Source organism: Saimiri boliviensis, chromosome 13, assembly GCF_048565385.1.
Source record: "Saimiri boliviensis isolate mSaiBol1 chromosome 13, mSaiBol1.pri, whole genome shotgun sequence".
In the NCBI taxonomy this organism is placed as follows: Eukaryota; Metazoa; Chordata; class Mammalia; order Primates; family Cebidae; genus Saimiri; species Saimiri boliviensis.
In genome coordinates this window covers 1,206,172-1,222,904 of record NC_133461.1, presented here as the reverse complement: position 1 = coordinate 1,222,904, position 16,733 = coordinate 1,206,172, and the positions used below count along the sequence as shown (strand labels likewise).

The following is a 16,733-nucleotide window of genomic DNA, read 5'->3' as shown; positions in this document are numbered from 1 at the left end:
TACATGTTGTTCAGAAGGCAGTGTTCCATAAATTGATCTATAGATTTAATGTTATCCCTCTCAAAATCCCAGTGGACGTCTTTGCAGAAATTGACAGGCTGATTCTAAAATTCACATGGATATTGTAGGGACTCAGAGTAGCCAAAACAATTTTGAAAAAGATGGACAAATTTTGAATACTCACATTTCACTATTTCAAAAACTTGAATTCCGATTTACAGTAATCACGACTGTGGAACTAGCATTGAGAGCCCAGACATAGAGTCTGAATTTATGGTTAATTGATTTTTGGCAAGAGTGCCTAGAAAATGTACCAAGGTGGGAGTGTGTTAGGGCGGGCGCTTTTTTGGCCCCATGTTCTTTATGAGATACATCCATGTTGTTGTGTGTAGTTGCTACCCACCCATTTTGGTGTTACATAGTGTGACTGTTGTATCTGTTTCCCTGTCGATGGGTTTTTAGGTTACATCTAAGTTTTGCCTGTCATGAATGATGCTTTTGTGTCATGTTTGGCTGTTTCTTGGTTCACAGATCCACATACTGCTGTTACCGGTGTGCCTAGGAGTGGCGCTGCTGTTTTGGGGCATGTAGTTTTGCTGTGGTAGACCCTGCCTGTGGTTTTGCAAAGCGGTGTGTCAGATTTTACTACAGTCAGCAGTGCCTTGGCGTGTTTGCCAGCACGCACATTTTCAGCCTTTTAAAGTTAGCATTTCTGATATGTATGTGGAAGTGGTTTGAATGCATCTTTTTTTGAGTTCTAATAAGAACCAGTACTTTTTCATAGGATTTTGCGTGTCTTTCTTTTATGCGACAAGCCTGCTAAAATCTCTTGGCATTTCCCTTCTGAGTTATTCCTTCTTTATCAGTTTGTGGGCCTGTATGTATTCTGGACTGGAGTCCTTTGTTATATATGCGTTGCATATATAACTTTTCTTTCCTGGCAAGCTGTGTTGAACAGAAATTCTTAAATTTAGTGAAGTCTGTTTTATTAATCTTTTTATTTAAGGTTAGTTTTTTAAGACAATTTTTGTTGATGATGGTCTTTATTAAGGATGCTTACCTACCAATAAGTCATGAAAATATTCTTGTAATGTTTGGTGAATGATGACAATTCAATGGGGAAAGAACTTTTTTTTTCTTTTAGGCATTTTATTGTTTTGGCTTTCACATTTAGAACTGTGCTTCTAGTAGATTTTTGTGTTCACATTGAGGTCGAGGTCAGGTGTCATCTCCCGTCGTCCCCTGATGGTGCTCAGTTTTCTCAGTGCTATTGATTGAAAACACCGTTATTTCCTCATTGATTGGCAGTTTCATCTTTCTCATAAATGGTGTCCATGTATATGTGGACCTCTTTCTGGATGTCTGGTTTTGCACTGGTGTCATTGTCTATTCTTCTTGTAATCACATCTTTTCTTAACTACCCCAGTTCAGGCTAGTTTTACTCGGTTTTAGAGTTAATTCTCCCATTTAATGTCCCGACAATATTTTCTAGTTTTTCGTATAGAGTTCTTGCACATCTTTTACTGGTTTCTTCCTAGTATTAGTTTTTTCCCAAGTGTTAGAAAGAAATGGCTTTATCCAATAACAGCGTTTTTCAGCTTTCACATTTGTTTTTGTTATGTGTTGACTGACAATCCATTTATCTGCATGGGTAGATAAGTCTTTACTTAGGTCTCAAAAATCATACGTAATTCATGAGGTTATGTTAAGTATTCTTATTACAATTATATATTGTTTCTTTAGGCTGATACGGCTTTCCTAATTAGTAGAACTATTATTGATAATGATTAAATGAATAGTGACTTGTAAAAGTTTTTTTGCCATAAAATATCTTTGCGTTTCTCTGTCGTGAAACTTTTTGCTTGCTTGCTTGTTTAGTCATGGAGTTCTTCTCTCACGTCTGTTCAGGGTTTTGTGTGTGATGTGCTCTGTTTTGTGCTGGGCATTGGAGGACCACAGTCCTCACTTTCCAGGCCATTTAGTCTAATAGGGAGGACATAATTTTTTATAAGATAATACCTGCTGGGTTACATGTACCGACTAACAGAGGCCACACAAATGTCAATATTCAATGTTTTTTCAGATATAAAGCTTTTTTTTTTTTTTTTGGACAGTCTTGCTCTACTGCCCAGGCTGAGGTGCAGTGGCATGAACATGGTTCGTTGCAGCCTTGCCCTTCCTGGCTCAAGCTGTCCTCAACCCTCAGCCTCCCATGTAGCTGAGACCACAGGCATGCCATCACACTGGCTACTTTTTAAACTTTTTGTGAAGGTGGAGTTTTGCCATGTTGCCCAGGCTGGTCTCAAACTCCTGGGCTCAAGTGGTCCTCCCATGTTGGCCTTCCAAAGTGCTGGGATTGTAGAGCCATGACTGGCTCACATGAAACATTTTTAAAGTCACCACTACATGCCATTATATGACTCACTAATGGGAAAAAATATTAGCATTTCAACTAAAATGTGAATTAAAATATCAGGTTTTTTTGATACAAATCATAAGTGTTAGTTCAGCAAAATTTGAATTATATTATTTTAGTTGTTTTCATAGCTGTTTCTTTGGAATGGAATTGTGTTAACTTACAAGTCTGCATATAGATAATTAATCTTTTATAATGCTCTTTACAGAATCAAAGAATTCCATCGGACATGGTGTTTCTTAGGACTTCAGAAAAAGCAGGTATTTTTACATTTCAGAAAACTTATCTGTATATTATTATTGCAAAAACAAATTTACAAATATCTACATAATCGAAAACTATTTTCCTTACATTTTTATAATGCTGCAGCAATGAGGAATATTCTGTAGAAATGGTATTTTACTTTGAATATAAACATATGAAACCTCTGAAAAAAGAGTCCACATTTTCATATGGAGCTACTTTATAAAGAAAATACATGTACTCCGATTACATTGCTGATGATTTAGTATTTTGATAGTGTAATTTTCATTGTAAAAGATAAAAGTAAAAATTATTCTATAAAATTTTTTGATAATTTGAATTCATTAATACCTACATTATATTTAATTGTCAATATTTAAAAGGATGTTTGCTGTGTAATATGTTTGTTTAAAAATAATCCTGTCAGGACCTATGTATCCATTGAGTGTTTTCATTCAAATTCATACTGACATCTAATTCAATGATGATGTTACTTAAAATTTGATGGCTATTTTGCATTTGCAGTGTTGTTCATCAATTCAGCAAATACTTATTTGCCACTTATTGTTAATATGTTCCAGGCACTAATTGTTGCTTAAGATACAAAAGGGAGCCACTTTCACAGAGCTTGTAATAGCCACCTTCACAGAGCTTCTATTGGTGGAAATGCATCCCTTGCTAGTTAGTAATAATTCTAATTGTATAGGTACTGTACTCAGAAACGTTTGGGGCTATGTGGGCAGAGACAATTTTGCCTGTTAAGTTGACGGGGACTTTGCAAAGAAAATGCTGTTTATATGACCTGAGCTTTCAAAAATACAAAGATGGAAAAGAAGTCATTGTCTAGAAGCCTAGTGTGGCCAAAGTGACTCGAACTCAGGTTTCCTGATTTCCAGCGGTTTTTCTGCAGTTTCTAGTTACGTGACCTTGTCAAGTGGCCACACGTTTTCATCATCTCTGAAATGAGGGAGGTATATCAAGTAATATTTAGAGCTGCTTTCTGCCCTACATTCCTGACATTATTGAATAAATAAACAGTAGTTTTTATGGGACGCTAAGCATGCGATTATTTTTATTAGAAACTTAGCATATGTCTTATTATTTCTAGCGTGTAAACTGTAGAAAGGACTAAATCAGATTTCAGAGTTGTTGATTTAATTTTTCTCTGTTTACAAACAACACACTTTTAGAAGGGAGATTTTGTCATGAGAAAGAAGACAAATGTTTTCTCTTTCTACCAGTTACAGTTACGGTTATTTGCACCGTGAGATGAATTCTGCCGTAAGCAGGAGTTCAGCTCTACCCAATAATCAAGTGACCTCTGTACACTTGATACGTTTACTTTGTTATGTGCTGTTTCATGTGAGTTTTTATTTTCCCAGCTGCATCAGGGACTGGCTGGTTCCTTTTCCAAGCCATTTCCCCTTCCTCTTGGAAACACAGCTAGACTCCCTTTCCTGCCCAGTTAGCTGGTCCCATGTCACTGAACTCTGGCCGAAGAGGGAGAGCCAAAAGTCTGTATGCCACATCTCGCCCTGCCCCTACCTTCTCCTGCAGGCACCTGCTCTGCTCTTCTCCGTTGCTGGTCAGATGGTCATGACTAGGGCAGTCTTGGAAACTGCTTGTTAAAGACAGCAAAGCTTCCATCAGCGCAGCGTCCTGAATAAATGTGTGGAGTAGAGCCCCTCTCTTCCATTACCAAGTGGACGCTATCTGGAAGAGAAATAAATTCATGGTTAGTCTTTTACAATAGCTGATGTTTTCTTACCTGATTTCTCATCCTAATTGCTCTTCATCCTGGAAGCCTTATTACTAATTCTCTTTGCAAGTGGCAGTATTTGCTTTTGAAGAGTTAGTGCTTATATTTTGAAGCCATCATTTGCCAATATTGGAGTATAATGTGCTCTTTTTTCCAGTATTTCTGCTCTTAGCAATAGTGTGTAATAAGACAGATAGGTGCTTTTACAGTCCACTGGGTAGGCTGCCTTCATAGTTTGTCACATGCGAATGAGTCACCTTGGAGTGCCTTGCTTCACAGCGTAGACTACTGAGTGGGAGAGCCCTGCAAGCCTTCCAGTTCCCTGAAAGGCTTATCTTCTCAACCACAGGCCCAGGCCAGAATAGATAACCCTTGCTCGTGGGTGTGTAGTCCTGTGTGTTGCTGGATTGGATCTGCTAGTGTTTTGTTACAGCTTTGTTTCGCATCTCTATTTACAAAGGATGTATTGGGCTGGGTGAACTGGCTCACACCTGTAGTCCCAGCCCTTCTGGAGGCTGAGGCGGGTGGATCACTTGAGGTTAGGTGTTGGAGACCAGCCTAGCCAACATGGCAAAACCCCATCTCTACTTAAAAAACAAAAAAAAGATACAAAAATTAGCCAGGCACGATGGAGCAGGCCTGTAAGTTCAGCTACTCCAGACGCGGAGGCAGGAGAACGCCTGAACCTGGGACGCAGAGGTCACAGTGAGCCGAGATTGCACCACTGCACTGCAGCCTGGGTGAGAGGGTGAGACTCCGTCTCAGAAAACACACACACACACAAGACGCATCGGCTTATAATTTTTGCTTTTTTCTTGTGTTACTTTTGTTTTGGTGTCAGAGTAATACTGGCCTGAGTAGAATGAGTTAAGAAGTGTTCTTTCTTCTGTTTTTTGGAAGAGTTTGTGAAGAATTATTATCCTTTTTGAGTGTTTGATAGAATTCACCCATAAATCCCTCTGGGACTGGACTTTACTCTGATTTCTAAAAAATTACTAATTCCGTTTCTTTACTTGTTACAGGGTTATTTGGATTGTCTGTTTCTTTCCGAGTTGGTTTTGGTGGTTTGTGTCTTTTTCAGAATATGTCCACTTTATGTTGGTTATGTAATTTGTTGTCATGTAGTTGTTTTTAGGATTTCCTTATAGTCCTTTTTATTTCTGTAAAGTTGATGGCAATGTAGCCTTTCCTGGTTTTAGTAATTGAACTCTTCTGTCTTTTTTCCTTGGTCACTCTAGCTTAAAGGTTTGTCAATTTTGATCTTTTAAAATAACCAGCTTTGGGTTTTAATGATTTTTCTCAATTGTTTTTCTGTTCTTTATTTCATGTGTTGGTTTCTATTTTTTATTGTTTTCTTCCTTCCACTTGTTTTCTGCTCAGCTTAGTCTCCTTTCCATAGTTTATTTAGGGTGGAAAGTTAGATTATTGATTTAAGGGTCTTCTTTTTTAGTACAGGTGCTTATAAGTACAAGTCTCCATCTAAGTACTATTTTTGCTGTATTTCACAAGGTTTGGTATGTTGTATTTTGTTTTCATACATCTCAAAATTATTTTCTAATTTCTTCATTGATTCATTGCTTATTTATTTATTTTTAGTTTTTATTTTATTGTTTTTAGAGAGTCAGGGTCTTGCTTTGTTACCCAGGCTGGAGTGCAGTGACATGATTATGGTTCACTGTGGTAATCACTGTAACCTTGAACTCTTGGGCTTAAGCAGTTCTCCGGCCTCAGCCTCCCAGGTAGCTAGGAATACAGGCACATACCACCACACCTGGGCAATTTTTAAATTTTGTTGTAGAGACACGCTGTATCTGTTGCTATGCTGCCCAGGCTGGTCTCGACATCCTGGTCTCACATGATCCTTCCACCTCAGCCTCCCGCAGCACTGGGATTACAGGTGTGAGTCACCTTATCTGGCCTGATTCATTATTTATTAATGAATATGAATTTCCACATATTTATAATTTTTTTGTTTCCTTCTGTTACTGATTTCGAATTTGATTCCATTGTAGTTGGAGAACAGACTTTATGTGATTTCCGTCCTTTTAAGTTTTATTCACATTTGTGAGATGTCCTAACATGTTGGGTATCCTTGAGAACATTCTGCATGCACTTGAGAAAAGTCTGCATTCTGCTCCCATTGGGTGGAATGTTCTATAGATTTTTGTGGTCGTTGGTCTGCAGCGTTGTTCAAAGCTTCCTGTTTTGTCTGTCTTCTACCTGGTTGTCCTGTCTGTTATTGAAAGTGGAGTACTGAAGATCGTCACTGTTTCTGTTACTGTATCTATTTTTCCTTCTAATTGTCAGATTTTGATTCATGTATTTGAAGTTCTGCTGTTAGATGTAAATATATTTGTTTTCTTGGCGGATTGACCCTTTTATCATTATAAAACGTCTTCAGCCATGCCGCCTCTCTTTTGGTTACTGTTTGCACCTTTTTCCGTTGTCATACTTTCAACCTATTTGTGTCTTTGAATCCTAAGGATGTGTCTTGTAGACAGCATATAATTGCATTATGATTTTTTAAATTAATTCTGTCGATCTGTGCTTTAAAAAAAAATAACAGCTTTATTTAGCAAAATTTACATCCAGCAAAATCCACCCATTTAAAATCTAAGCAGGTGTGTCCACTTGCTAATAATTATTATCTTCATCCGGATGAGCTCCCTTTGCCTGTTACCCGCTTGGTCAGCCCTGCAGGCCTGCGTCGGTCCTTCCGTGTCTCTTCTCGCATACCTGGCTGCAGAGCTCCAGCTGAGAAGGCCACACAAGCATCCGACCGGAGCTCTGCGAGTCAGTAGAGTTCACTGTGTAAGCCACAGTGTCCCCGTTGACAAGGCCCGTTCTTGACAATGGTCATTCCAACTTTCTTAGAGTTTCTCCTGTCTGCCTTTACCAACTGTTCGTTCACTCTCAGCCATCAACCCTCCCGCCAGTCCCGCTGCTTTCAGCTACAGCTCCATTCCTTCTTCCTATAGGCATTGAAACATGTCTGTACCCAGTCAGCAAGACCACTCCTGGCCTGCAGTGACCCGACTTAGCTATCTAGCCACCATCCCGTCTCTGACCTTTGTTTTACAGCCAGACCTTTTGAGTAAGACGTTTTTTTGTCAGGACCTCATCCTACATCCCCTTGCTCTGTGAAATCTAAATGGCATTTCTCAGGATCTTGTCCTAAGCACACCTAAGTTTGTGATCTACATTTCTTCCTGGGAAACCGTAACTTCATTCATGGCTTTATATCATCTGATTGTACATCAGAGCCTGATGGGCAGTAGGTGGCACACTCAAAAGGTTCCATTGGTCTCTGCCTGTCGATTGGAACCTTTAATCCATTTCCATTTAGTATAATTACTGATAATGCAGAATTTACATCTGCAGTTTTGCTGTTTGTATTCTGTGTGTCTTTTGATATTTTTGTGTGTGTCTGTTGCTCCATTACTGCCTTCTTTTGTTTTAAATATTTTCTAATGTGCTGTTTTAATTCCCCATCATTTCTATTATAACATATTAAAAAAATTATTTTCTTAGTGAATAGCACAGCTCACTCTTAACTAGCTTTAGTGTTTCTGTTGAATAAATGCTCATGGAATCCTTTCAAGTCTTTGGTTTTCAGAGTTCTGAAAAAGTTGCTTTTGGCAGTTTTCTCTAGTCTTCTCATTGCAGTTATACAGAAGTGTATTTTCAGAGGTTGTTATACTGCCATCCTGCTTGCTTCACTTACTTATTTATGATCTGTTTATCCTGTTTTACAAATGTGTATCCAGTATAATGAATAACAAAATGCTTTAATTTGGGAGATGCTCTTTGGTATTAACTGCCCTTTTAACAATGTAATAGAAATATATGGAAGATACTATTCCAAATATGGAAACAGTTTTGGGTAATTAAAAAGAAGAGATTATGTAGATTGTTAGAAGAAAAATTATGAACAGAGTCAAGCACTTTAAAGCTGAAAGATGTTTAGAAATGTTCACTTTTCAGAAGAGGAATCCCAGGGCTGGAAAGATTATATGACTCATAGCAATTGTGTGTGTGTGTGTGTGTGTGTGTGTGTGTGTTTCTTTTTGGAGGGGGTCTCGCTTTGTTGCCCAGGCTAGAGTGCAGTGGTGCAATCTTGGCTCACTGCAACCTTCACCTCCCGGGTTCCAGCGATTCTCCTGCCTCAGCCTCCTGAGAAGCTGAGACTCCAGGCATGCCACCATGCCCAGCTGATTTTTATATTTTTAGTATAGACAGGGTTTTATCATATTGGCCAGGCTGGTCTTGTATGACCTCAAGCGATCCGCCTCCCTTGGCCTCTCAAAGTCCTGATATTATATGTGTAAACCACTGAGCCCAGTCACTGATAGCAATTTTGGAAATTCTTCCTCAGCCTCTTAACGATCTTTTCACTGCATCATTGTTAAGCCATAGTAAGAGAGAAAAATATAAATGGAATATCAGAACATTAGTAAAATGAGATACTCTATTGCAGGCATCCCCAAACTTTTTACACAGGGGGCCAGTTCACTGTCCCTCAGACCATTGGAGGGCTACCACATACTGTGCTCCTCTCACTGACCACCAATGTAAGAGGTGCCCCTTCCTGAACTGCGGCGGGGGGCTAGATAAATGGCCTCAGGAGGCCGCATGTGGCCCGCGGGCCGTAGTTTGGGGACGCCTGCTCTATTGTGTTAACCTTGGATAAATAACACTTTCAAATTGATGATGTTTTAAAACATTGCTCTCTAATTTTGTCTTATATTCCATGTTGTAGGGAGAATTAATTACTCTCTGTAGTGGAGGGATACTTAATATTTTGAAGGTCATGGATCTCTTTGAGAACCTTAAGAACTATCACCTCGTTCCTCAGAAAAATGTATGCAATACATGCGTACACTGGAATTTTAATTGTTTACATATCCCTGGAAGATTACTGACGGGTTGAAGTTAGGATCCTGCTGTAGTTTGTTTTAACCTATGCTTCTGTTTTCATCCTTGGTTTTATTTTTTCTGTCAAATTTGAATTGTTAAAGTAATAGTTACTCAAATGCAGATATTAAGAAGTCAGATTGTTTTTTCATGCTATTTTTCTTCTCCTTCTAAAATAGACCAAATAGCTTTCAAGCTGTGTAAAATTTGTGTTATAGTACTGCTTTCAGTTAAGAATTCTTAGTTTTAGAAATTGTGTTTGTATGATTCTTAAGTAATTTAAGTTTTCTCATTGCCTAGTTTTCAGTTGACCACAAATGTACTGAATATTTGTATTTATTAACACTTTTAATATTATTGTATTGCTTTTTCGTTTCGGTTTGAAAAAATTTTATAATATATTCTTTGTTATAGTAAGAATATTTTAAATCTTAGACACAATAGGAGTCCTAAGTATTAATGTGTCCAACATATCCGAGCTTGAACACTGGCAGCCGGGTGCTTGTCAGTATAGCCTGGGGAGTTGCTCATGGCATCGTATTGACTCTGTATTAACACAGAGTATTCTTTTGGGCCCTGAGCTGATTGTTTGAATGTAAATGAAGATGTTGATGGATCTGGTGACTGATGGCTTAAATTCCAATTAATCAATTGCTTCATCACTTTCTTAATTCAGATCAAATATCTCCAGAGTGCACACAATTCTTTTAGTGGTATTAAGAGAAATTAATGCTTTAGAACTAATTTTCATCAATCTCTTATAAATGCCAATATCTTTTTCACTTGTCTCCTAAGTGATGACATTATACTTTAAGTGTTTGGGACATATTCTAGTACCTCAGCTGTCACTTGTTAGTGGGATGAGGGGTGGTTAAATGACACTGTACTCATCTGCACGATCTGTAGTGCTATTTATCTTGCTTCCAGCTTGAAAATTTCATGCAGTCATTAAATCATATAAATGATTTAAAAATTAAGCTTAATGGCAAACGATCTGGTATTATAAATGCAAAGTCAATGCCTATCTTTCCTTTGTGAGCCGTATAACCTAGCCCATCTCTTTGAGAGCTACTGGATTTGTCAGCTGTTGTAGGAAGTCTACTAATATTGCAGGGTGACTTATGCGATATGACAGACTCGTGCTCCAGCGATGTGCCATCAGTTACTTCAGCACACCTGATGTACCCTCCTATGTGACACGTACACAAGTTGATCTTAATTTGTCATTAAGCCTGTCCTTTCCTGTCAACTCTTGTCAATTGTATAAAATAAAATCAATTATTCAATAGCAGTCTGTAATAGGATATAAGCAGGCCAATTTAATAATATATTTTTGCTGAGCCTTAACTGGTGTCAGTGTAGCAAGTGCTTTCTGTTAAAAAATTATTTGATACAGTTGTTGTGAAATAAGTCAAGCTGGCCACACTTCTGATTTTGCTACAGTTCATTGTTTCTCTCTCTCTTTAAATCATGTCAGTTACTGCAAGGTTAATATTTTTAACTATACTTGAGTAAAAGTAATAACATGTCATTTTTCTCTAAGTTTTAAAAACAGCATATGATTTAACATGAGGCATGTCTTTTTAAACAAAGGCAGCTATTTTTTCAGTGTTTAGTAAATTGACAGAAATTTACATATTCATTTTACTTTTAGAAACACAGAATGCAGGAAATGTATGAGACTCCAGAGTTTCTCACATGTTTTTTCTTTATATAATAGGCAATCTAGAGCAGAGTAAATGGCATTGACATCTCATAGATGTGTCAGATAGAGTCTAGAATCTAGTCCATTTTATGTTACTTTTATATTTTATATCAGGATATTTACACATACATAGATTAAGGGGAAAATTCAGTCTTGAAAAAAACTGAACTTTAAAATAATATACACTTTCTTGTACTGTGTCCTAGTTGAAATCAGTGAGCTCGTGTAATGTATTTCTGATTATAATGCTTTTGGCAAGTAATCCATAACATGATTTATTTAAGTGTGTGTGTGTGTGTGTGTGTGTGTGTGTGTGTGTGTGTGTGTACTTACATACTTAGTTTCCTAAGTAGCTAGGACTACAGGTTCACTCTACCGCATCCCACTGATTTTTTATTTTTTGTATAGTTGGGGTTTTGCCATGTTACCCAGGCTGATCTTGCACTTCTGGGCCCAAGCCATTCTCAGGTCTTGGCCTCCTAAAGTGTTGGGGTTACAGGCATGTGCCACTGTGCCCAGCCTTGTAATTTTTAAAGTGTATGTAATAAGATGACATCATCTCAGTTATAACTTTAATTGATAAAGCGGACAACTGGAGAATCTTTTCATGGCTCTTGATCTTTTTGTGCCTTAGACAGGTGGGTTAATGTCTGTGTCTCCCAGATTCCATTTCCACAATGATAGTGCCCCCATTACAGGGTAGTTAAAAGGATTACAAATAAGATTGGTGAGGCAATTTCATACATAGGGCATCAGCTAGGAGAGAAAACTATTTAATATTTGTATAGAGGAAAAGACCGTAAGAATGCTCAGTGGCATGGGGAAATACTTGTGGGAGGTTCAGAGGGGGAATTGAGGGCATTATGGTTGTGGATTTATGTGGACATTTTAGTGTAGAATGTTCTGTGGAAAGGGTGGGCTGGACTAAGCCATGTGAAGATCTGTTCTTACATGATCTACTACCATGATATGAGTTCCCAGTATATGGCACTCATGACAGGCTTTCATATATTTTCCATGAAATTTTATAACATAACTCCAAGGCAAGTCTTACACAGATAAAAAAACAAAACAAAACAAAACAAAAACTGAGTTGTAACAAGGTAAAGTTATTTGAAAGGGAGCGTTGAGTAGTTAGTTTCAGGGCTGGTGTTCAGCTTCTGAGTGGCTCTGCCTACCGTGTTATTATGCCAGCTTTGGGATGGAAGCCTCCAGAGCAGGCGGTCTCTCTAGCACTGTTGGTGCATTGGGCGCAGTATGTCTGTGTTGTTGTGAGTGGGTCTGTCTTCTGAACTGCTGGATGTTGGTAATGTTCTTATCCTCATTCCACCAGAAGCCTGTAGCATTCCCCTGCTTCCTCTCCAGCTGTGAAAACCAGCAGTGTCTCTAGAAGTTGCCAAATATAAATTGTCCCTAGTTGAAAACCTATAGAGGGCTTTTCACCCATTGAAGAGAATCACTAAAATTAACCTTAATTGTTCAGTTATTTACCTTTAGGAATACTTGTTTTAATATTTTTCAAAGACCTTCTTTCTCAGTGAGAACTGATTGAGTCTGCCGAAATTGAGCCATGGCCTATTATCTTCCTTTGTACCCCAGTCCATGTGCAGGAGCTCTGCTCTAAGTCCATGCAGCCAAAAAGTCAGGGACTCTGCCTTCTTGCACTTCCTAAGATGTGGCTACAGCCCCACCCAGGAGGGGCTGGCCATGGCTCTTATTTTCCCCAGACCCATGTGCAGAAGCCCAGTTCCTGACAGGCTTGGCCCAGAGCACTAACATAAAAGTAAGCTAAAGTGGACTAGATTCTAGACTCTACCTGAGCTCCTGAGCATTCTATCCCAGTGAATCCCAGCCCAGCAGCTTGTAAGGCAGAGCTGACAGTGCTGGAGGGGCTACCCCATAACCCCATCCCCAGTGCCCACTTCACAAGCTGAGTGTCACTCCTGGTAGAGCTGCTTGCTGTCCTGTCCCTAGCTCCAATGCAGTGCTCCAGAGGTTCTGCCCAGCGAGGGAGATAGGCCTTAAGGACTGAGATGTCTACAGCTTTACCTATAGACTTAGTTTGAAAGCTAGCTTGGCAGAGTTCATTTCTGAGGATGTTGTTGAGAACACTGGAGAGCTTGGTGGCCACCAGTTCACAAGGCAGAAACAGCAGCCCAGCCCGACGCTTTGTGGAGAGTGCTGGATACAAGCTATCCTGGGGCCGGGAGGCTGTATGCATGTGCTAGGCTGCCGTCACAAGCAGCTGGAGTGGGACGCAGGGCAAGTGTGAAAGGACTCCCTGGGTGATGAACAGCCCTCCGTGATGCCAGAGCTCAGTGACCCAAAGGCTTACCTACAGCCTCTAAGCCGGCTAAACGATGCATGGTTCTCCATCCCCATGGTGAGTCCCACAATGCTGAGCTTACATGTGACATCACAGGCATCCCCGCTGGGTTGGAAGATGGTTTGTGAACCCAAGGTGCTGGTCCCAGCAGTCAATGGAGAGGATCTCCAAACCACCCATCCCTGACTGAACATAGACAAAATTGTGAACTCCTTGAATTGTGAGAGGTCTCCAAGCCACACACAGCTGGTGCTAAAGAGTGGAAGTCCAACTAGCTAAGCCAGCTTAAGCAACACCTTTTGTCACAGGATCTCTGGTGTGTTGCTTTTCCAACCAGAAACCTCTATGGCTGGTGGCACCTTTGCCCGAGTTTTGCTCAGACCCGCAAGGCTCATTCTGCCTATTTGGCCCAGCTGGCTTTGCTCAGATTGTGCTGCTCGAGTGGATCCCATGTTGAGGGTGAGCAAAGGGTGTGTGAGTGAGCGCAGGGTCTGGCCCCAGTCATGCCGGCTGTGGCAGGGCAGGCAGCTTCAGATGCTGGCTGTGTGCAAGGCTGTGGCTGAACCAGGTGCTCTGTGAGCAGTTTCCACTGTGGGCACCAGGAAACATGGTGGCCCCAGGAGGCTTGGAGATGCCAGGAACTGCAGAGCCCCAAAGAGAGGATGTCACAGCTCTGGCTCAGTGAGCCGTTAGGTCTGGGCTCCCTGAAGGGCCACAGCTTTTCTCTCCTTACTGCTTGTAATGTGGCAGGTGAGAGGGCGTGTTTCAGCCCTGTTTGTGTTATAGCTCTTTCATTTCTGCCATTCAGCTGGTCCCAAGTTCTTGTCTTGTGTCCAGGAAGAACGAGGTACACGGGCAACTGGAGGGTAAGCAAGGCAAAGAGGTGCTTCATTGAGCAACAGTACAGCTCTCAGGGGACTCTAAGTGGGTAGCTCCTCTCCACAGGCAGGTCCTGATGAGAGCAGCTCTTTGTGGAGAGGAGACCCAGAGTCGGTAGTTCTTATCAACAGGCAGGTCATCCCATCAAGTGTGCAGCCCTCAGCAGAGAGGGGGCTTGGAGTTGGTGGGTTCTATCCGCAGGCAGATTGTGTCGTGGAGTGTGCAGCCCTCAGAGTAGAGGGGACCTGGAGTAAGTAAGTAGCCCCTTTTCACAGCTGGTAGTCCCAGTTTTGGTGTAAGTCTGGCTGAAGCTGGGTTTTTTATAGGCTTAGAAGGGAGGAAGTACATGGTGATTGGTCCGTGGTCAGCCCTGGGCCAGCCTGGAAAGGGTACCATCTGATTGGCTGTATGGTCATCGATGAAGTCCTCCTGGCAGTGGACTTCACCTGTAACTGGCAGCCGGGCCCCCAGACTTCAGGCTGTTTCTGGTGTGAAGGTGGGGTTTCACTGGGGACCTGCTCATTTTTTTCCCCGGAAACTGTCTGACTCCCACCATCAACATGCCAGAGATGGCACCCAGGCGGTTTGTGCCAAGGGGTGCTTGCAAGCCTGAACCGAGCCACCCCTCTACACTTGTTGGCACCCAAATTCTGGAGGGGGCCAGGCCAGCAGAGTGCCGGGCATGTCAGCACTGCCCTGAGCACATGCGTACCTGCCAACTCGGAAGGGTATGGGATCCTGCTAGTTTAGTGGAGTTGCAGCCCTGGGCACGTCTCCCTGACTGCAGCTGGTGTCTTCCCAGCTGCCACTCCAGTGGGGCCACTGCTGCCGTCACATTGACCAGAAAGTGGTTTACGTGGAGCCAGGAGCAACCTCCAGAAGGCCAAGAAAAATGGAGACTTGGTGGTGGAGTTCAGCCTGGCGACTGCAGAGTCTGAGCAGGGGGGTCCATGGCTGCATCCTGCAGCAGGGCGGGGGTGTGGGGGTGGATAGATTTCTTAGTAGTAGTTCAGCCTAGTGAGTATAAAAATAAACAAATGACTAAAACAACAAACAACCCAAATATACTTTTTAAAAAAAAACCATTTTCTTACCTGGTTTCTTGTTTTTGTCTTGGCTGTGCTGTGCAGCCTTACATGGTATGGTTCAGAATCTTTCTAGATTTTCTCAATTCATACATGAAAGATTCTTTGCCAATGAGCATATTTTGTTTAGTCTAATTCATTCCACCTTTTCCCTGTAGTGTTAAATAACTTTGTTACTTAAAAACAATTAAAATTCAAGGTTTGAAGGTGTATTTGAAATATTTGAAACTTGATAGAGCTTTTTAAATTAAAATCTATTTTTAAAAATACATATTATTTAAATCCGATTGTTGCTTCAATACCATTGAAGAATATTAGCACTGCTGAAATTTTGTTCATTTCCAAAATTTAAGACTGTTCATGTTTGAGAAAAGGTGTTATGAAAAAATTCACTTGTGAAATGTGAAATTTTTATATGAATATAGTTAAGTAGATACATGTTAATAGGAAAGATAGATTGCAGTTGTATTAGCAACTTAGATTGAGAGCTTTCGATTTGCTATTTAAAACTTCTTTTTAGAGTGAAGACCTTTTAAAAAAAATACCTTTTATATTGAAATAATTAGTGACTCCTGGGAAGTTGCAAAGATAGTACAGGGTGATCCTGTGTGTCTCCTTCACCCGGATTCCCCTAGTGGTTGACAACTTAACATGTAGTAGAATATCAGACCAGGATATTGACACTGGTGGGGTGTGTGCACATGGGGCTGTGTTATTTCATCTCCAGTGTAGGTTCCTATCACCACCAGCGCAGTCACGGTGCAGAACTGTTGCACTGACGTGAGATCTCCCTCACACTAGCCCTCTGGGCTCAGCCATCCCTCTGCTCCCAGCAGCCTTCACCCTGGGCAACCATGAATTTCTTACCCATTTCTACAAATTTGTCATTTCTGAAGTGTCATATAAATGAAATAAACCATTCATGACCCTTGGAGACTCTCTGTACTTAGCACAACACCCTTGAGATCCATCCAAGTTGTTGTGTATATCAGTAATTCATTCCTTTTTTACTGCTAACTAGGATTTCATGGATGGATATGCCACAGCATTTTTTAAACCTTTCGTGGTTGATTGGAGTTTTTTTGTTGTTTACAGGTTTTTGTTATAAATAAAGCTGCTTTGAATAATTATGTACAGTTTTTTTTGTGGACATAAGTTTTTTAGTTCTCCAGATCCATGTCCAGAAATGGGGTTCCTGGGCTTTATGGTAATTATATGCTTATTTTAAGGCCGACAGTCTCTTTTCCAGAGTTACTGTTCTGTTTTGTCTTACATTCCCACCAGCAGTGCCTGGAACATCTGGTTGTGCCGCATCTGGCCAGTGTGTGGTGGTGTGTGTAGCAGTGCTTCATCGTGGCTTGCCTGTGCCATTCTGTCATGGCTGGTGACATTGAGCGTGTTCTCAC

The 16,733-nt window shown here is 40.7% G+C and overlaps 1 protein-coding gene across 5 annotated transcripts in view; it reads left to right on the top strand.

Annotated features, from left to right (window-relative positions):
- Positions 1-16,733, top strand: part of ATP9B (ATPase phospholipid transporting 9B (putative)) — a 277,165-nt gene that overhangs the window by 66,479 nt on the left and 193,953 nt on the right. For all 5 annotated transcript variants that reach the window (XM_074383227.1, XM_074383229.1, XM_074383230.1 and 2 more), the window contains one exon: positions 2,625-2,676. In XM_074383227.1, the coding sequence (XP_074239328.1) occupies positions 2,625-2,676 (52 nt within the window). The remainder of the gene's footprint in view (positions 1-2,624; positions 2,677-16,733) is intronic.